The 22,028-nt window shown below is 32.6% G+C and overlaps 3 protein-coding genes across 5 annotated transcripts; 2 read left to right on the top strand and 1 right to left on the bottom strand.

Moving 5' to 3' along the window:
* Positions 1-5,319: 5,319 nt before the first annotated feature.
* On the bottom strand, positions 5,320-9,944 carry Rcc1 (Regulator of chromosome condensation 1). 3 transcript variants are annotated; one of them, XM_023161638.2, is made up of 8 exons: positions 9,785-9,944; positions 9,634-9,722; positions 9,382-9,581; positions 8,602-8,784; positions 8,285-8,516; positions 7,205-7,354; positions 6,044-6,316; positions 5,320-5,539 (listed from the first exon to the last, which is right to left on the bottom strand). In XM_023161638.2, the coding sequence occupies exons 2-8, from the start codon at positions 9,695-9,697 to the stop codon at positions 5,346-5,348; spliced, it is 1,296 nt and encodes a 431-aa protein (XP_023017406.2). In that variant the 5' UTR covers positions 9,698-9,722; positions 9,785-9,944; the 3' UTR covers positions 5,320-5,345. The 3 variants fall into 3 exon arrangements, with proteins under 3 accessions (XP_023017406.2, XP_023017408.2, XP_023017407.2); XM_023161640.2 differs by having other exon boundaries at positions 8,300-8,516; XM_023161639.2 differs by having other exon boundaries at positions 9,634-9,719; positions 9,785-9,943.
* Positions 9,945-11,403: 1,459 nt separating this feature from the next.
* Positions 11,404-17,481, top strand: eIF6 (eukaryotic translation initiation factor 6). Its single transcript, XM_074171972.1, has 5 exons — positions 11,404-11,662; positions 11,740-12,001; positions 12,278-12,454; positions 13,916-14,097; positions 15,280-17,481. Exons 1-5 carry the CDS (start codon positions 11,556-11,558, stop codon positions 15,287-15,289), a joined length of 738 nt encoding a protein of 245 aa, XP_074028073.1. The 5' UTR covers positions 11,404-11,555; the 3' UTR covers positions 15,290-17,481.
* Positions 17,482-18,979: 1,498 nt separating this feature from the next.
* Positions 18,980-20,557, top strand: LOC111516942 (uncharacterized). Its single transcript, XM_023173025.2, is given in 2 exon segments — positions 18,980-20,264; positions 20,267-20,557. Coding segments are annotated over 2 exon segments (1,314 nt in total). The 5' UTR covers positions 18,980-19,058; the 3' UTR covers positions 20,375-20,557.
* The last annotated feature ends 1,471 nt before the right edge of the window (positions 20,558-22,028 follow it).

Below are 22,028 nucleotides of genomic sequence, written 5' to 3'. Positions count from 1 at the left end.
TTTGATGGGTTTTGCTGAAGATTACAACAAAAGTATCTTGAATGCCAAACAGGAATTGATTTTGATTATCGCTCGATCATTCAAAAACTCATATATAGGTGAGGTTGATGCTGATTTGGAAATAAATAAAATCGAATGGAAAATAAGGCATATTGTACCAGATGATAAACACAAGCTCAAACTTTTGAGTAGAATAAACAAAAGCGGTCTGAATGCCAAAATCAAGTTGGCGTATCGTATGTGGGACCTCTATGAACTACCATCATTACGTGGGACTTCTTCAGACATATGGGCCATCAAAACAACTAACGCATTGGAAACTCCTCGTTTTGTCATCATCGCATTCCAAAGTACTACCACATCTGAAGATAGAACACAAGATATTACAAAATTCACAACTGCTGATATCAATAGTATTCGAGTATACTTGAATTCTGAAGTTTATCCATATGAGCGTTGGAATTTGAATTTCGATAAAAAACTTGATGCTCCTGCTTATTATGCTTTTGAGAGTTTCCAGCGAAGTTATTATGATAAAGATATGAGTGAACCTCTGATGGACATTGGACAATTTAGAGAGAATCCACTATTCGTCATCGATTGTTCCCATCAACCGAATGCAACAAAATCATCAACTATTGATATAAAGATTGAGTTTGAGACGAGGAAGACCAAGTTTCCAGACAACACTAAAGTATATGCATTGATTTTGCATGATACAGTTTTAACATACAATGCATTGGATGGTTCAGTTCATAGCAGATATTGACACTTTTTTTTTCACTCTATCATGTACTGTTTTATGATCTTTTTTTTTTTATTTGTAACTGACTTATATCATGTATTGTATTTTATATCATATTTATTGTTTTGTAATCATTTTCTATTGTATTTCATCAGATTTAAATAAATAAAACATGAAAATAATACAAAGTTTTTTATTTGACATTATTTATGATTTACAGGAACATACAGACTATCTAAAATAACTTCTTCCTCATAATCATCATTTTCGCGACCATCTTCAATTTCCTCTCGATTTTCATCATTCAATTCAAAGTGATGAATAATCCATTCTGGCAAGTATGGTTGGAGGCTATACAGGAATCTTCTTAGGTTCAGTTCAATCATAACCTCACAAAGTTGCCACAATTCCAATTCATTATCCAAAAATTTGTTGCAAACTTCTGCACCACTCCAATAGTTCTCAGCATCACGAAGGCATAATTCGATTTGTTTTTCATCATAGCATACACTCATATCATAAACGCTTGCATGTTCGGCTCCATCACCCAACACCTTCAATTTAGACGACAAATGTTGAACCGATGATTTGAGATCTACAATATCGACCCAATCTTGACTTGCGTACTGCATCCACATCTTTAAATGGTGGAACTGAAATCGAATAAAAAAAACAATAAGCAACCTCCAATTTTTCAGTGATATAATACTCACATTCCCATTTTACTTGTAGTTACAAAGTGAGTGTATTCAACTAAGTTAGTAATGTTTATATTTCCATATAATTATCATCTAATATATGAATATTAATAAAACAATAAGAAATTCATTATAATTACTATTATTATTCAATCATATTGAATTTGACTAGAGTTATCGTTTTCACACCAAAAAAACTTTGTAAGCTATGACCTAAAGAAATTCACTATAAATTATTACTATTATTCAATCATATTGAATTTGACTAGAGATCGCGTTTTCATGCCAGCAAAACTTTGTTGGCTCTGTCCTAAATACATCATCGTATATTTACCACCTGATGAGTTGATACAAGATATATCGTCATCACTGAATTGCAACGAAATACGTTTTGGTAGCCATGTTTTAAATAATTTATCATTGCTCACATCTTGCAAAGTTAATAAAATTGATTTACCAAATCGTGTAGAATAAGTTGACATATTTTTAATTATGTACACTTCATCAATTGGCAATGATGATAAGGCCTTTTGCTCTAGTATTTCAACCTCCTGTACAATCAAATTATTAATTTTATTCAAGTCTACTTTTGAAACGGACATGATGAAAATATATATGAAAATATAAACAATTTCCAACAGACAAATACACTCACCGTCTTCCTTCTATTACGAACTGAATAACACTCTACCAATTGCTAACTGCTGCAGATATATTCGTCTACTGATTTCATAGTGTGCCAGGCATTTCTTTTATATTAAACAGTGTGAGTCACCCCCACCATGAAACCGTGAAAGATTCACATTGCTAGTTGCTATCCACTAGAGATGCCTGACGTCACAGCCAAGCCCATCTCCCAACTTGATGCGATAACAGTTGCCGGTACGAGCAAGCAATGGTCGTTGCGGTCTCGGAGAGGGTAGACGCTAGGCAAACGGTCCTCGGCTGCCGTTGTGTCACCATCGATAGCGGGGCTAGAGCGAACCTTCATCGCTTCGGGAGAGGTGAGGGCAGACCGATGAATATGCATTACTCTGCCACACGTCGTGGAGTGAACATGTCGCTCTCTAGCCGTTGAACGGTTATTGCTGTGACGTCACTCCACTACTAAGTTGGTACCCTAACACCGATGGAGCATTTATTACTTGGAGGATCTTCGAAGTATGCAGACGTATGTTTGTACATAGACAAACAAGCACATGATGAAACCCTGTACCGTGCATTCTCCTACACACACACATAAACACACAAAATCTCATATGAAAAAAAAATCTGAACGATCCATGCACCAGACACTTCAAGGTCACAACGCCTTGACTTCACTGCACAACAAAAAAACTTCACCAAACAACAACCAATAAAAAAAGCAATTAATACGTCATAGTGGTGGGGGGAGGCCGAGAATCAGCTGTAAACAACTACTGCAGTTTGAATAACTAGGGTACTGGGTTTTAATTCAGAAAAATTGATTACTTTTCGCTTATGGAATCTCACCTGTGCTTTTTTTGTCCTTGGATACATATAATCCATTATCTGTGATAAGTCGTTTCTTTTTGGGGTTCTGCAACAACCAACTGATGAATTCTATACTTGTATCTGAGAAAAGAGCAGTTTCATACATTCACAAAGGTAAGCCTACAGCTCACTGCAAACCTCTTTATATCATGGAATATCAAATTTGCATTTCATATTAATCTTGCATAAAATGCCAATAAGTCATAATCATTGATATTGATGAAAACCTATATTGTTTGAATTAGGGAAACCTCATAAAAAAGCTTACAATACTTTACCTCTGTAGTGATATAGAAAGATGAGTATATTAGTTTTCTACGAAAAACAAGTGTAAGTCCTTTTTTTCTGGAACAACTCTCACTCTCTCATCTCATTTTATCATAGTAGGTATTTGATAGTTTTGGAGAAATTACAATTTTTACATAATTTGATCTACATTATGAATTGAATCAAGTTTCTAAAATCTGAGTGAAAGAATATCACACGTTGTGGAAAATTGTAAAATTTTTGTAAAAAATGTTGAAAGCCAAAATATACCAAGTATATTAATGAGTTTTTCAGCTTATAAAAAAAAGGTTTTTGAACATGACTTCAATTTTCTTCAAATTGAAATTCGGATTTGCTCCTACAATTCAAAAATTGTCATCAGTTCATACAGCTGCAACTTATTGCAACTGCAACTGCAAGTTATTTATATATCTTTAACTTTAGAAAAAGTCAAAAGTTTTGACTAAAATTATACAAAGTCTGTTCAAAAAAGAATGTGAATGTTCAAATTTCACAGGCTACGTACATTCAATTAGGGATTTTTTATTTTGTTACATAGTTTTATTTTGTTGCACAGTTTCATTATGTTAGACAGTTTTTTGTTACACAGCTGAAACTGTGAACATATGTTCACAGTTTCAACTATTTAGCGTGTTCAGTTTGTTATTGAGAGGCATAAAAATTAAAAGTGTGAATGTGAATGACAACGCTTGCCCTCAACACCCCAGCACATCAACAACCGTTGAAAATGTTGAGAAAGTGAAGAAAATTGGATCGCATACGTCGATCCTGATTTACCTAAAAGGGTCCTAACTGGTGATGAATCATGGCTATATGATTATGACACAGAAACTAAAAACCAATTGTCCCAGTGTAAGAACCTAGGAAAGCAAAGACCATAAAAAGCACGACAAGTTCGATCGAGGTTTTGCTCACTGTTTTCTTTGATTACCGCCGCTTGCGAGAAGCAATACGAAGAAAACGACCTGTATTATGGAAAAATTCATGGCTTTTGCAATACGATAATGCACCTGATCACTCGCCATTGCTTGTTCATATATTTTGTCCAAATACAACACCATAACCATCCTTCAGCCACCGTACTCACCAGATTTGGCCCCGTGCGACTTTTTCCTGTTCTCAAGATTGAGGGAACACATGAAAGGATGGCGTCTTACGACGATTGATGACATTAAAATCGAATTGCTGAGAGAGCTCATATTAGAACTGCTTTGAAGATTGGACAAAACTCTAACACGAGTGTATTTTATCTGAGGGGGACTACTTTGAAGGGGACAAAATAGAAATTCATAAATGAATGAAAATTCACCTATTTTCTGAACAGACCTCGTTCTGGAATAAACCAATTCAATTCACAACTCAAAACTTCATTGCGAATAGGATATTGAAATGAGAATCACTGAGTTTATCATTTATTAAATAAATACTTCATAATACAATTGATAAAATAAGATATGGCAGTGAGACATTTATTAAGGATGAACACAATTACACAAAATACTGTTTAAAATATGTATGCAATAATAACATAATATAAACCAAAGTTAATTAATCAACAAAACATCTTGGGATTATGGTTAAACAATTTTAAACACATGGAATTTTTTGAAAATTCAATATTTATATAAATTTTTGAGTTAAAAAATATAAATTTAGTTCTACTTGTTCATACAAGTCTAAGACTTCAAAAAATTATTAGTTCAATCAAATATTGACTCTTTTTTTATGCAAAAATATTCTTACGTTTCTCTGGTTACTTCTGTAAGGATTCCTGAATGGTTTCAAAAAAATTAATGATTTTTGTACATAATTGTCACATTTTGAAATATAAAGGAAAAATAATACTCTGCAGAATATTTGAAGTTCCATAAGATTAACAACAGAATCGAAAAAAGATTTCTAACCCTTCAAATCAATTTATCAAATGGTTTACTTTTGTATAAAAAGGAAAAATGATTTGTTCCTTTCATGTTCTTCTTCATATATAATGTCATAAAAAACAAAATTGATTTCCATTTCAGTCCTAAAAGTCAATACTTTGTATTAACAAAGTTTTAATAAATCAACAATATATCGCTTCAAAAATTTTTTTATTTCACTTAAATGCAGTCACCTTGATTATTGTTTGAGTTAGAAATAGCTAAAATTACTGTATGCTGGCCTCCGCTACTAACCCTAAATACTTTTCGATCTTGAAGTTGCTTGCTTTTTATTAGAGTTGGTACTTCCAAGTCATCTTCTTCACCTGTCCCCAGTTGTCCATTGGTCCCCATTCCCCATCCATATAAATCTCCTAAAAAAATAATACAGTGATATAATTTCAACACACTCTCACAAAATGTTATTCAAAAGTGAAAAATATGCTTCTTTTTATTTGAAGAACTGAAAAGACTGGTAACATCATTATCGTATATTTCTTTTGTTCTGTTGTTTATTATATAGAGATTATTTAAACTTCAATGTGACTGGTCAAAGAATATAAATCTCCAATGGGACACAAAAATTGAAAGCGGAAAGTTTAGAAAAAGCAACCTAAGACGTATGTCCAACAGGAGATACCCAATTACAGGAAATGCTTACATCCAGTCTTGGTTGATCTTAATAATAATTTGGAGATGATTCTCATATTGACTTATCAAATCATTAGTCTGTGTGTGAATTTCAATTAAAAATAATGGTTCTCGAAAATACTGCAACAAATTATTTGTTGAAAACATTCATATGGAATACTCGTCAACTTTATGAATATTAATTGCAGAACAAACAGGGTCCAAATTATTGGAGTCTTGATATTTACCATCTTCAGTTACAGCAAATGATGTGGCAGATCCACAAGCAACATTCTTGATTTTTTTATCTTCCAATGTTGATATCAACTGAATCTCTTCAGCATCCATACAGCCTTCTCCTAGTCCCAACCTGCCATAATCTTTTCTACCAATAGCATACACTTTTCCATCTTCATCTAAGGCTATTGAATGATGCTGTCCACTACTTATCAAGTTCCATTTGTATTTTGAAAACTCTTTTGACAATGTAGGCATAAAGTGAGGATTTTGGGATTTCAAACCTGAAAAAGTACAAAATGTTAACGTCTGTGTTACTAGTGAGCAATACCAGTTGAGCTGAAAAGTTCGTGAGTTAACATGCTGGCACGCAGGTCTGGAGAATACGTGGATGTGTAGACAATTTGACATAGTGCCTTTTCTTGAGGAAACATCACTTTTTTCTCTTCAAATGGGTCCGATATATAATAATCGCTGTTGATTGTTTTTCCCTTTACAAGATAGTCCTTGAATATTATAACATGCGGACATGTGCATGTCCGCCACATGCAGTCCACTCATATGGCGATCGTTTGATTCTGGTGCGAAATGATGGAGCCATGTTTCATTCATTTCACATATCGACTCAAAGTTGAGATGTTTTTGGTGGAACACTGCTTATAATTATCACTTTGTGGTTTTTTTGGTCGATTGTGAGATCACATGGCACCCAATTTTAAAAAAGCTTTCGTATACCCAAATATTCATGTACGATATGTCCAACATGATCCTTTGATATCTTCAGAGCCTCAGCTATTTCGATCAACTTCGCTTTGCAGCCTTTCAAAATTATTTGGTGGACTTTTTTATGTTTTCGTCAGTAACATACTCTTTGGGGCATCCACTGTGTGTATCATCATCAGTTTTCACCCTGTTTAAACTCAGTAAACCACTTTCCAACAGTAATGCTTTATTTACACATGAAATTCCTTTTTATCTATTTTCTTCAAACTAACAAAAGTTTTTTCACACAAACTAATAGTCCGACAGCTGTTAAATTTGTACATTTGTCTTTTGAAAATTAGGGTTGACTAAAAATCATATTTAATACTAGAAGCGCCATCTGTGTGTTAGCCTACGAACTTTTCAGGCATCTAGTATTCTTCGTTGCAATCTAAATTAAAAAATCTTACCTAGCTGATTATAATTATTCAGTCCAAAAACATAAATGTCAGTGCTATTGGCTACTTTGCAAAATGTTCCATAAGTGCCAGCCCAAATATTGTCAAAATGTAATTTTAAGCTAGGCTTTAGGCTGATTGGTGATGGATGAAGAAGTTTTGCTGTAAAATAAAAAAAATGCATAATTTTTTGCAGCTGGTCAACAAGACAACAACATGGAGTCAACAAATTCATGCATTATTGAATATTAATTATCATCAAATAATTATCAAAAATATTTGAAAGGTGAAAACACACTGAAAATCTTCAGGATTATGCATATTTCACTATACAATAGCAGGAATGATGAATTACTTCCAACTCAGAACTTAATATAATTCAAAAATATTGTATACAACTTATTAGAAAAAAAATTAAAAAAGGACTACTATTCACAAACCAGGCAAAGTAAAAAGATTTGCTTGTTTGGAAATAACAGCAACCACACTAACAGCAGCACTGAGGCTCTTGAATCTTGTAATAACAACAGCAGGAATATGGAATTGACCAACCCTCAATAAAAATACCTAACGTAATCAAGTAACCTTGCATTATGATATTATCACTGAACATTTTACAAAACCGCAACACTTTTTTCACTATACAATAGCTTCCCTAGACGTGTTCATACTGACAAGTGTTGGGGTTGAACTGTTCAGTGAAAATCTCACAGTACGTGTAACTTGAATAATCAGCAGGAGTTATACAATTTGGAATGAAAAATTTATCAAGCTACAAGGGATTAAGTATGAAACGGTATGAAGTATGAAGGGATGAACAGAATATCAAAACTGATAAATAGGTATCACCCAGAAGAGTACTTGGAATGTTACAATCTTTCGAAAATCACTTGTTAAAATTAGAATCATCTAGGTTTTAATACAGCAATGTAAAATTAGTCTCTCCTTAATGAAAAGAGAGATTTGAAATGCTATATCTTCTATATTTATAGTGAAACCTTCATCACTTGAAAATGTGGAGAAACAAACAATTATTGTATCCCAATGAGCATTCAATTGAAACAAATAGATGTTTAAATGATGATTTCATACCTATTTGCCCCTTACCGATTCCATTTCTGGCATTTCGACTACTTCCTCTTTCTGAGGTTCTACCTAACTGGCCTTGTTCAGCACACCCACATGTATATACATCGCCGTGATTGGTTAGAAATACTATGTGGTCAGCACCTGATGCTATTTTTATGATAATGTTATCTTTAATAATTTCATATGGAAGCTTTTCATTTCCACTTGATGTCATGCCCATGTTACCATGTGAATCCTAGAAAAAGATAGATAAAAAAATGAAAAGTGCAATTCTATGAAGGTAAGCATTTAAAAACAGACATATTTCAAAATAATCCTACCCTGAAGGTCCCCCATGCAAAAACTCTTCCATCTTCCAGCAATGCTGCTGTGTGTGAATCACCTGCAGAAACTTGAATTACCTTTGCAGGTAGTTCAACTTCTCCTGCTTCAAACTCAGCATCTTCCTTTCCATCAGTAACTCTTCCAAGGGCTCCTTCGTCATTGCAACCAAATGTAAGCACCTAAAATTAGCAATCACACATTATGTTATAGCCGAAAGTTGTCATATAGAATGAACAAATTAACATTATCATTAACATATCATTATCATTTTTGAGCAGCATCAACTGACTTCAGACATCAAGTTTGGATAATCAAGAGCTATATTTTCCAATAGAAATCCACAGATTTCAGAAAAATCACATTTTTCATGTATGTTTTGTCTGCAAGATATTCATCTAGCGTTTCTTTGTACTTGTGTTTCGTTATGGCAGAATGTTTCAATAAAATTTAGTCCTTTATTATTATTATTTTATTCAAGAAACACTTTATCGCTAGATATTAGTGAAATTCCGAGCTATGTGAGAATCTGATGAATAGATGAAATTAATTACTTTCACTCATAGGGAACACAAAAACCACAAAAATATATGAAAACTTCATTTTTGTTAAACATCTGGCTTAGTTTCAATATGTCCAGTAGACGTCATAAATGGACGATGAACTTCCCAATTCATATGAACTCACATATTTGATTGATTTCCAAATATTACCCCAACGAGAAATATAAAACTACTAGCAGTGCATCAATGAATTGACACTTGTGATTCAATACTTACTTTCCCTTCTTTAGTGAGGCAAACTGTATGCATACCTCCAGCACAGATATCAACGACAATATGATTTAACTCAACTAGAGCCGGTCTAGACTTTTCCAAAACATCAGGCCCCAAGCCTAATTGACCCACGTCTCCTGCTCCAGTTACTAGTACTACTCCTTCAGTAGTAGTTGTAGGAAGATTCACACTTTCGAGGGTAACTGAAAATTGAACCAATTTACCTCAATATATTCAAATAATAGAAACACTTACATTTTGCTCTCTTTGTTTTAGTTTGATTGTCACCGCTAATTTGCCGACGTCTTTTATTTGCCATTTTTATGTCGTAACTGAGTCTCCTGCTGATCATGAAATAAGTAGGGTTATGTAAGCAAAAACTTGATTTGTAGAACAAATTACTTACGATGGTCAACAAAAAAATATTTCACTTTGTATGATTTACGATGAACTAACAATAATAATACACAATTAATTACAGGACAATTAAACAACAAAATGCTTTTACCGCGGGAAATCTAAATCACTTGACATTTTAAGATGTGCCATGTGTCTTATGTCATTTATTTCGCAATATGTGAGGAAACGATTTTACACCCCAGTGTTGCCATTCAACAAACTTCGAAACTAAACAGAAAACGAACGAAATGATCGGAGCGATTCAATATTTTCGTAGACAGGCTGCACTTGGATCACTGGTGAACCCAAAAGTGACACCTACTACATTGACTATCATATGTATTTGTTATTAAGTGTCTGTTGTCAAATTTATATGATGTTAGTATTCTTGATTTTGCAGTTTTGTTTGATGTTTAGCAGTCGTTCCCATTGTATTCATTCCATCGAGCATGTTGGTGAAGTTTTCAGTAGGAGTTCATGTAATTTTTTTCAATTTAGCCCTGGAGTCACGTATCTTTTTCAATTTGGCACTATGCATTTATATTAGTGTCAGTTATCATATGTAGTTGATGTTTGAATTCAGGGTCACTGATCTGTAATTAATTTCAACTGAATTGCACTTTAATTACAGAACAGTGATTTGAAGTTACAGATGGATAGAGTAGCCAATTCAGGAAAAATAACAGAAATATCAAAAATTCAATTAGATACATGTCTTATAATCAAATAAATCAAATCAAATCAAATTAAATCAAATAACAAAAATTCAGACTGTGACCAAAACAAGAGGTGAAAGAAACAATAAATTAATTCAGGACAAAAAATGCTCGAACACAGAAAAATGTAGACAAAACATAATAGTGAAAACCAATGGAATGTGCATAAGTAAGAACTATAGGCGCGTGCAAGGGTAGCGTGAAATATGGTAATGGGTATCGGCGCTGAAGGCAGATCCGTTCTTGCATTAAATTTTAAATAAAAATAAGAAAGCCTGTGGATAGTTATGGATTTATTGTTGATAAAAATCACATTCAGACAATAATACCTTCATTTAATTTTTATCGATACATAACCGACGTAAATAAAAATAGGTTTTATATTGTATTTATTAAATATCTACTTGAACAAAAGTAAATATTGATTGTCCTTTGAAAAGAATTATTTTTGTTATGAAGCTGTCTTCTTGTTATTTTAAACTTACTCTGCTTTGCTATAAAATGGATTCTGATATGTATATTTTTTCCGAAATAACTCTTGTCTGATACAATTTTTTTTGCTTATTCAGATCCTTCGATATTTTTCCTCCGTATAAGTTTAGGTGATATTTGATTACTTCTCTATATTATATAGAGATACGAATATTGAAAAACGACTAACACGCTTCGATTTATCTTACCATAAGTTTGCCATACTTCAGTTGTCACTCGGCGATTTGAGTGCTTATTCCCTTGGTTTCTACTTCCATGAGACAAAAGAAAAAGAAGCTAATGAAGGATACAGATTATTGCGTAAAGCAAGCCGACCTGAATCCAAGGACGAAGCTGTTATTACACAATACAAAACGGAGTGTTGGTACACTGTGTTGGTACCAAATAACAGAACAGAAGGAAAACTGGTCATATCCGCCACGCAGTTAGCACCGGCTGTACAAAAGAGACAGACAATAATAAGATTTATTTATACAGGGTTCATTCATATAGTTTCTGGGAATTCTGATTTCGATTGGTTTTGAAATTTTAGGTTTTCAGTTTTCACTTACTTGTGTTGAACTTTATAAAATGGCGTTGCGTGTACAATTTGAAAATAATAACGAAATAGGAGTATTTTCTAAGTTAACGAATTCCTATTGTTTAGTAGGAATTGGTGGTTCAGAAAATTTTTACAGGTTAGTTAAATATTGAACAATACATTTCACTGAAACTTTTTGCCGAGGCATGCTTTTATTTTTTATTTATGTTACAGTACTTTCCAATCAGAGTTGGGGCAAACCATTCCAGTAATTCATACAGCACTATCTGGTTGTCGAATAATTGGTAGGATGTGTGTCGGAAATAAACACGGATTATTAGTGCCCAATTCAACCTATGATTCAGAACTTCAACACATCAGAAATGCTTTACCAGATTCTGTTCATGTACAAAGGATTGAAGAAAGATTGTCTGCTTTGGGAAATGTGATTGCCTGTAATGATTATGTAGCCCTGGTTCATCCAGACTTAGACACAGTAAGTATTTGACAAAATTATATATTCATTCAACTGGTAATATTTCATTATGAGCTCATGATCAAAATCTAATGACAAATATACAGAGTATATACATATGTTCCAATAGAAATCCTTATTGGATATGGTCTACTGAAATTTGAATTTTGAAATTTTTTGAGACTTAATAATTGGGATACCCTAGATACTGAGATAGGGCTCCGTAATCGGAGACTCATCTTGGTTTACAGAAATATGTGACAACTGTAATTCAGCTTTTACTTTTCGTGACTTCAGGAAACAGAAGAAATCATAGCAGACACGCTCAAAGTAGAAGTTTTCAGACAAACACTAGCAAGTAATGTTTTGGTGGGATCGTATTGTGCTCTGAACAATCAAGGTGGTTTGGTACATCCAAATTGCAGCATAGTGGACCAGGAAGAACTATCCTCATTACTTCAAATTCCATTAGTGGTATGTATTTAAATCTGTCATTACATATGTAAGCGAAAACAGTGACTTTTATGAGCAGCCGAACTTTTGACAATTCACTAGAGAGAATATTACACAGTTAGGTTATGTCAAAAGTGAGTGGGTCTATTCGACCCTTCACTGCAACCCGCAAGGGTTTATTGTGTCTCACACCTATTCACACTCAACTAAATAAACCCAGCTTCGTAACGAAGCCTATTAGTTTATATGGTGAGTGATCGTCCGGGTCAAATAGTGAGATTGTGGCTATGCCAAACTCCTAAAACCTGATTCGGTCCCCAGCGGGGCAGGCACAAAGTATATGCTCTGCTGTTTCAGCATTTTCCGAACAGAAGCGACACACACTGTCTTCTGACAGTCAAGAGTCTCTGCATATGATGATTCAGATGACAGTGACCTGTGAGAAGGCCTGTTAGACATCGTATTTCATCCCTACTGTCTCAACAACTGTTTGGTATCAAGCTACGAAGGATGAATGAACCAATCCTGAAAGATTTTGCCAGAAGTCCATAAATCTTTTTACCATCCAGGTGTTCAATGTTTGTTTAGAAAAGCCTAAAGCGATGCCAATGACAGGTTCTGGTCCGATAAAGCTGCTTGTGGCACCCTCTTTTGTAAGGAAGTCAGCAGCCTCATTGCCTTTTGGGCCAGTATGGCCAGAAATCCAGACCAAAGACAATTTGTTGAGTCTTCCTATCGAGGAGAGTCCTTTTTGTCAATTTGCTACCAATTTAGACTTGCTCGGTAGGAGCCAAGAGCTTCCAACACATTTGCGAGGTTAGACTAGACTAGAGACATTCTATTGTGTGACAATTCGAATATTGCACAGTGATCAAAAATCTTTTCACAATAAAAAGGTTGATATATGTACATAAACTAATTGTGAACTTTTTGAAAAAAAGGATATGTCTATATGCAGCATGAAAACAGTAAACAGTCAGAATGAAATAACATATATTTATGTTATTGTACTCAAATGTTGAAGGCTGTTTAGTACTCATATAACGTGAAAATTTGTCAAATGTAATTGAAATCTAGTTTCATTTAACATTTGTTTTCTTATATACCGGAGTGAAATCCCCAGAAATGTAATTCACCTTCCTAGGCTTGTCACTCTACCCTCTCCATGAGAATTTATTCATAAATATTTTAATGTGTTGAAGAAAATTGAACTGATTTAGTTTAATTAAAAAAATGTTCAAATCACATTTCTCTTAGCGTTGTCAACCTAAATATTTTAATGTGTTGAAGAAAATTGAGCTGATTTAGTTTAATTAAAAAAAAATTCAAATCACATTTCTCTTAACGTTAACCTAATATCTCTTGAAATTGGATTTAAATAAAATCAAAAAGATTTATATAATCAATTGTCAATTTACTAAAATACAGGTACTGAATAATGGCTACTACTTTCAATTATTTTATTTCAATTACTATTTTTAGGCTGGAACAGTTAACAGGGGTAGTCAAGTTATTGGATCAGGATTAGTTGTAAATGATTGGTGTGCCTTTGCTGGAATGGACACAACTTCTACAGAGCTTACAGTTATTGAATCGATATTCAAATTAAATGATGCTGTTCCCTCTACTATCACATCTGAGATGAGAGCAAGTCTTATTGAGAGGTAAATATTCAGAAATAATATATATGATCACTGGTCACCGTGGGTACAATTAAAAAATTATTTATCTGACAACATAGAGATTCTAGTCTGTATCACTGTCTTGGTTTCAGTTTTAATTTTAGTATCAAGCAGAAGCAGTTTCTATATTTCCATAGCCTTATCTTAGTCTTTACTTTGTGACTTTCAGAATTACATAATTTCATTCTTTAGGAACAAGTTAACATCAATAACATGCATGACCACAAACAGGTAATTCTTCTTCAATTACCGGTTGTTGGGTTGATTTAATTCAGTTTATTGTTAATGCTGTTTATAAAAACAATCGATTTTCATAGTAGAGTTTATTATTATACAGAATGAGTTTAGAAAAAGTCACATTGGTAAAATTTATGAAAATCGCTCAATTGCATTTTGATTGGAAACACTTTATATAACATTTCGATAATCTTAATTTAAATTATGCTGTATAAATTGCTGAGTCTTAAAAATTCTTGAGACTATGACAAATACTCAAATGGAGACAAAGACTGAGGATGTCTACATCATTTTTTGCAATAACACAAATGAAAAAGTGTGTTGGCAAGTAAAGTCTCTTAGGCATATATTTTGCATTGGCCTATTTACATATTTACCATATCTCATCTTTGGGGTGCAATAGAGTTTTCATTTGTTGCTAAAAAAAGATAGTAAGGCTTCGAAATGAACTAAAAAGCCAGTTTTCATAAAAGAAATATTATCTGATCTTGTTATAAATGTATGAATTAGGTAAGAAACAATCTATTATCTTTTAAAACTAATGCATCAGTGTCGTGCTATTCTACATGTCGATAATGTTTTGGTGGTCAGCTAAGAGTATAATTCACAATTCTACATACAACATTTGAGAACATTAGGAATATTTTATCTGACTATGTATAAAAAAAATAATGCCAATGTTCTTTCAGCTATGGCGTTTATGACTGAATATTTGACTTACCATTTGTATACCTTGCACGAAAATGCTTAATAAAAATACTAATTATCATTATTGGTTGAGCATAATTCATTAACTTATTTTTATTAATAGTCACATCAAAAATATAGTTTTATATTTGCGGGGTTTCTCAAATGACTGATTAATGTAATATAGTGAGCAAAGAAATTGGTTAATAGCCTTACTAATAAACCTTTTTTTTATTTCAGCATGTCGTGATTATTGGAATTGTAATTGCCAGTTTCTACCATCAATTAAAATTCAATGGTCAACAAGCTTTCTCTTTCCGCAGAACCACCAAATTTTTATATATTCGATTCAATATGTATAAAATGTTTCAAATATTTAACATCTGTAATATTATACTTGTTTTTATCATAAACACAGTTGGTTCCAGAATTGTGTTAACTACTTGATTGAACTTTAACCTAATGTAAAATATATGGAAAATGACTTCATATTTTTTATCATTTATTTTCATGAGATTTCAATAAACCTCATAAAGGCAGAGCACATGATAGCGACGAAATAACAGATCACCACTTAGTCTGTGGAAAGTGAATATAAGTGGAGTTTCAGAATGGTCCAAATTGTGCACATACTGTTATTGCAAATATTTCCTGAAGCAAATTTTACAGCGGATCTGTTGAATTGTTTCGATGCTAGTCAGCTGCCTCACTAATTCAATAGGGCATGCATCTTCATATCATAACCAACATCACATGTAACAAAACAAGACTAAGCAGCACTATAAAATTAATGATATAAGTTAGGGACGAAACCCTAAAAAGATTAAACATCAGCAGCCCCATATTGGAATGGGTGTCATGGAAAGATGGGAGTAAAAACACGATAATCACAAACTTCAGGACACACTTCTATTATCCAATATTACATAAAGAAAATAATGAAAAACTACCAATTGACATTAAAAATATTAGTTGATGTCAAGAGTAGGATGGGTTGTAATATTTTAGGCTTGAGTTTTGCATGTATACTCCTTAATGAAAATATTATTTTTTAGGAACTATTTTCATTTTTGCTCCTTTCAATGAGTAAAGTGAAATAAAAAATTGAAGTGGAACCTCTAGCATATAATATATTCCAATTACAGCTTGTCAAATCTAAGAAGAGACTTGAGAAATCTTTCTCTCCCACTCTCACCGTCTTCTAACGAACGCAGATCTAGTGGGTGGGACCAAAATTCAGAAAGCTGTTCCTACATTTGACAAGCTGTAGTATACTTCATCTCCTGAAGACTGCAAAACTTTCAAAGTTATGATATAATGAGAAGAAACCTTGCAAACCATTGAAAACTTACATTGATATTTTAATAAATATTTATTAAGAATTGAATGTCGATTTTTTCAAAGTAGTAGTTTCTACAAAAAAAATCCAAACCTATTTTTACACAATTTCATGATAAAGATTCTAGCGTCTTGTAGAAACTCTAATCAAATTTTCGTTTTTGTTTCTACTGAAACCAAAACTTCCTCTGAAGGTATTTTTTACATATTTGTTGAATTTCTGACAATTTCAGCTACTTGCATATATGGGTTATATATGAGCATACCTTTAATTAAGGATAATTACTTCCCCCTAAAAACTTACACTTCTGTTGTTTTATCAATTATTTTTCAGTACATTTCAAGATTCATTAAATGACACAAGTGATAGTTGATTGAGGACGTGGTTTTCGTTTTCTGCAATTTATGCTTCATAGATCTCACAAATGGACTCTGTGTGTTCATAGAAACAATTAAATTAATAAATACACTCAAAAAACAATCTATTCTATTCGGTATGGGTTTGAAAGCGGTTTCAGAAATTATTCTGCCGCCACTGAAACGAAATTTCAATAGGAACGTCATCATTTTGATGTCAAACGATCTTTGAAAAAGTTGCTAGTTTCAGGGATATTTAGTCAAGAAATTAGGTATATTATTGACAAGTAGGAAAAATACACTATCTACTTTAGAGAAGTTGACTGGAAACACTGATTGAATAGAAATGGCCGATACTTGATGAAAATCCATATTAAAACTAATTATTGAAAATATAAAATAGTGAAAATCATACAATAAACTGTATTAATTAGTGAAAACATTAATATATGAAAAAGTTTGGAATCAGAAATGCAGTCATTTGGTGATATTTTGCTGAAATAGTGGCTTGCAAAAAAACAATTACATTTAATATCATTCATTAAGTTTTAATTCGATTCACTCCCAGTAAGGATCTGATTACAAAAGAAAACTTCAGTAACAAAGATTTTAATTTTTTCAATAGTATAAATTTATTGATTCTAAAGTTTAGTTTTCACTAATTTAGCTGCTTTTGTAAGTAATTTTTGAACTGACTGAATTCTTGAGTACAGTCATTCAAATATATATTTTCTCTCTTTTTCAAAACACATATTGCATATTTTTTGTATCACTACTGCACTTAGCTAAAATGATAGGATATTGTCTGTATTCCTGCTTAGCCTTATTCACAGATTCCATACTTAATGTTTGTAGTTTTATAAGTTCTACATGATCTCCAAAACAAGTCATAAATTGTAATGTTCCAACAGATAGCCCCATTTCCAGTAAGTCTTACAAATGTCATTAAATTAAGGTGTCTTTGGATCATTAATTTTTTTGTCAGTATCTATACCACCACAAACAAAACTTTTGTCCTTCCAGGTTCTACAACATTCCTTCATGCTTTCTATCGCTTCCTGACAAGAAGGTTCTTGGAAACCATTTTCTTGAAAATAAAAATTATTATGTAATGAAGTTACTGAAGGGTATACTTTACTTTTCAAACACTCTTGAATTTTACATGCGAATGGCTTGCAGGGATCCTTTGCAGGCATCAAAAAGTTGAAAACAAATTCCAGGTGAAAAGTTAACTAATAACCGATAAAATAATAGAAATTTTATATAAATTTTTGTTTATTTCTTGACTTTAATATTTAATATTATCTTGCAGTGTTGCCATATGGAAAATATGTTTTGTACTATATCAGGTAACTTACAACATAAAAACGTAAAATATTTAATAAAAGCCTAGCAACCTTGACACAGCACAAGGAGTTAATGTATAAACGCTTAACATTTACATTGAACTTTTTTTGAGACTACTGTTTTTTATGTGAATAAAAAAAGGAGAAATTTAGAAATTTCGATTATTAAAGTATTCCTCCAACGATTGATGCCAGAAATAATTAACTCCCAAACGTATATACCTATATCGACGTTGAGAATAACGAATAACATTGTCAAGGAACACAAATACTAATTTCTTCTTTTCTCTTTGCCATTTTTTTTCTTTCAGTTACATGTAATTGAATGATATCTAGTTTTACAGGCTGAAGTGACCGTTTCCTCATACCAGACGGATGTTTTCATAATATCAATACTAACACTCTGTGGAAGTTCAATTTGGTTTAGAAAATTAGTTATCTAATATTGAAAAATATAATAAATTGATGTATGTACCCACTACATGGTAGGAGATCATCATGAAAAATTAAAAATAAAACTTTCTATGTTTATTATATTCGTTTAAAAATGTCCGTATAGGACGAAACTTTAACGATAGTTGCAAATACAAATTGATACGAACACTGGTGTACTTGTCCCGACCCTAAACGAATGCCACAGTTTCCGTCCGGATTGTCAAAAGAAATGCTATGGTCATTCAGGCCTGCTTCGCGCATTCTGGTTGTAAACACGAATACGGCTACAAACTCACACCATATGATGAGGAGACAGTTTATCACATATAGTGTTATGAACAACGCTAGAGTTAATTCATATACTATATATCCGAACCCAGGTGTATATTACATTTTCGTGGAATAGTAGTAGGATAATGTAGTATCTTTGTAGTACTAGCAATTTTACTATTGGCAATACTGATTTATGTAATGGTCGCCCTGATTTAGTATATAACCTCAAAATTGGGTTATTTGTCAAATATATATAAAAAACAAATAAAAATGGTCAGAAAGCGATCTCGTACTTCTCGAAAACATTACGAAAGTGATGAACCAGAAACTGACAGCGATTATACCGATGACCCGGCTTATGAACCTGCTCCCAAGAAATACAGCTTGAGACAAAGAAAACGAACAATATTTACAGAGGATTTTGACTATGATGATGATGGTGTAGAAATACCTCCTAAAGCTCCTTCTGATGACGAAGAATATCATGCTGTTAATGAGTTGACTGTAGATGAGGCACCAAGCAGCGAATATGTAGCACCATCTACTTACATTAACAGTTTTGAACCTGACCAAGGCGAGACACCAGCAGGCACAGATGAATTAGTAGATTTTGAAGACATGATTAGGGCTGACATAGTTGTGAATAAAAATCGTATAGATTATGATAATGTCATACAGAAAACTGAAATAAAAGTACAACCTTTCGATGGAAAACAAACCATACCCCCGTCCACAGTGGCCCATCACTCAAAACCAAAAAGTAAACGTGGGAGGAAACCAAAACGTCGCAACAGTGATATGGATGAAGGTCATTTTTTGGCACCTCTGATACAGGAAGATGAAAATGATGAACACTATCATCCTTACAAACCCAAAAGAGAACGAAAACAAAAGAAACGTGCTGACGGAGAAATAGATAGTAGTTTACTAGAACCTGAAACTGAAGTACAGGAAGATGAATATGAAGATAAAGATGATGCTGATTATAATCCTGATGATGATTTAGAGTATGTTGACATTGCAAATTGTATGCAGACTGAATTCAGTGAATATCCTGCCGACAATTCAGCCAGTACAAAAAAAGACCAGCCAATGGACAAAAATATTGATAATAATGGCATATCAGATTGTGTAAATAAAGTTGTTGCTGAAGTTATACCTAAGGTAACTGAATGCACCAAGAACGCAACTGAAGAAGTCATGGAAGATACTAAAGATGTTGAACAATTGAAAGATAATCAGGATAAAGTCATTCAAAATGTTGAAAATATTTCTTCTGAAAGCATAAAACATGCAATTGCAGTTACTGAATCTATTCCTTCTATCGATAATACAGTTGTTGACATTCAATCTGAAGATGATGGCAATACCATTACTACAAATTTCCGATCCCCAACTTCACAGGACTATAATATAAGTAGAACTAGTGAAAACGTTCATAAGAGCCCCATACAAGTTAATGGTACCATAATCGTCTAGAGGATCAGGAGATTCAGTTGGTACATAAACAAGAGATAGAAGAAATTGATGATGATGTCTTGGTTATTGAAGATAAGAAATGTGACGTTATCATTTTAGATGACTGAATTTTAATTTTCTATATGTAAATGTTCTGAAATAGTTTTGATAGACTGATCATTCAAATGAAGGAGACAAAAGAGATTGATAGTTGGATTGATCTTTTTGTTTTCAAGCTATATAAAATATTGTTTGTGATAAAATAATGTTTATTTAGGAATCGGTGAAAAATATCAGAGGAGTTAACTTTAGTAACTTTTTTCTTTAATGAAATTTCTTTGTCTTGAGAGGAATATATCTTACTGCATGTAAGATAATTTCAGTCATATGCAGCTACTCAATCATTTTTTTTCAAATTTTTGAAAATATAAATATAATATTGAGCAGCCATTTAAATAAATGCAGTTGACTTAGGAATGTAAGATGAAGATCATTTGTTGAAAAGTTCAATAAATATCGTTTTTTTTGTTAACAGATAATTTATGGAATAAATGTATGTTTTATTTTTAATAAAAACTTTAAATTTGTAACTACAGATATATATTTCATCTCGTAAATTAGATTTTGATATTCATAGAAAGGCATTGTTCTCAAACACCAGATCTGCAACACTCTTTTCGATGCATGTTTCAACAAGTTATCTATTACATCTCCTGAAGTTGATAACTTGGTTGGTGTAACACCTTTCGAGAAGAGTGTTGCACTTCTGGTTTTAGGAACAGTGTTTCACTTGGATTTATTCTACATCAGAGGTTCCACGTCTACCTTTCATTGATATTCATAGTTCAGTTTTTCAACTTTCATGTTGACATTATACATTTCATCAGATACTAGGCAGGGTAGTGATTGCAAGGTTTGAACTCTTCAAGTCCCTTAGTAAACCGACCATGGAACACTTAAAAATCACCTTCTACATAAAGTAATAGTTTGTGAAACCCAAGTTCATGATCCTCAATTCAAAAATTTGACGAAAAAGAAAACCAAACAAAAGTTGCCGATCTTTTCTTAACGAGAGGCCGCGCCTGCTTTGACTCGGACCAAAATGTTCAAGATATCAACCTCAAAAGTCTCCCAAAACCAAACTCTCGATGAAAATTCGAATAACTCTCGCCTCACAATGTTTTTACGTGTGTACTTGGTAGTCGGGAGAAAGGAAGAACATAGATTGGACAACATATAGATTCAGAGGCGGCCTTAGGAGGTGGCGTGTAGGACAAAAAACCAGGGCCTTCCGCAGTGACCTATGGATTCTCCCTATTTTTGAATTTACAAACTATACTAAAACCAATAATGATTGAGAGTAGAAGCCCAGTTGACAGCAAATCGGGGCGTGCTTATTAATTATTGAGAGGGTTAAGAATTAAAGAAAAATTCTTAGTACAATTAGTTAAAATATTCATACACATTTTTTTTAATTTCATTAAAACTTTGCAATATATATATATATATATATATATATATATATATATATATATATATATATATATATATATATATATATATATATATATATATATATATATATATATATATATATATATATATATATATATATATATATATATATATGGTTCCATTATATATGGTGGTTCCATTTAAAATGGAACCACCCCTGTAGAATGTGCATTTTTCAATCAATCTCAATTTTTTTTTTATTGAAATATTAAGCATGAAAAACTGTATCTTGACACTAACTTTCACAATTTTAGTTTCATTTCCAAG

This window comes from Leptinotarsa decemlineata, unplaced genomic scaffold, assembly GCF_025532065.1.
Source record: "Leptinotarsa decemlineata unplaced genomic scaffold, Ldec_3_MD MMD2_tig00000035_RagTag_RagTag, whole genome shotgun sequence".
NCBI lineage: Eukaryota > Metazoa > Arthropoda > Insecta > Coleoptera > Chrysomelidae > Leptinotarsa > Leptinotarsa decemlineata.
This window is presented reverse-complemented; position numbering and strand designations above follow the sequence as displayed.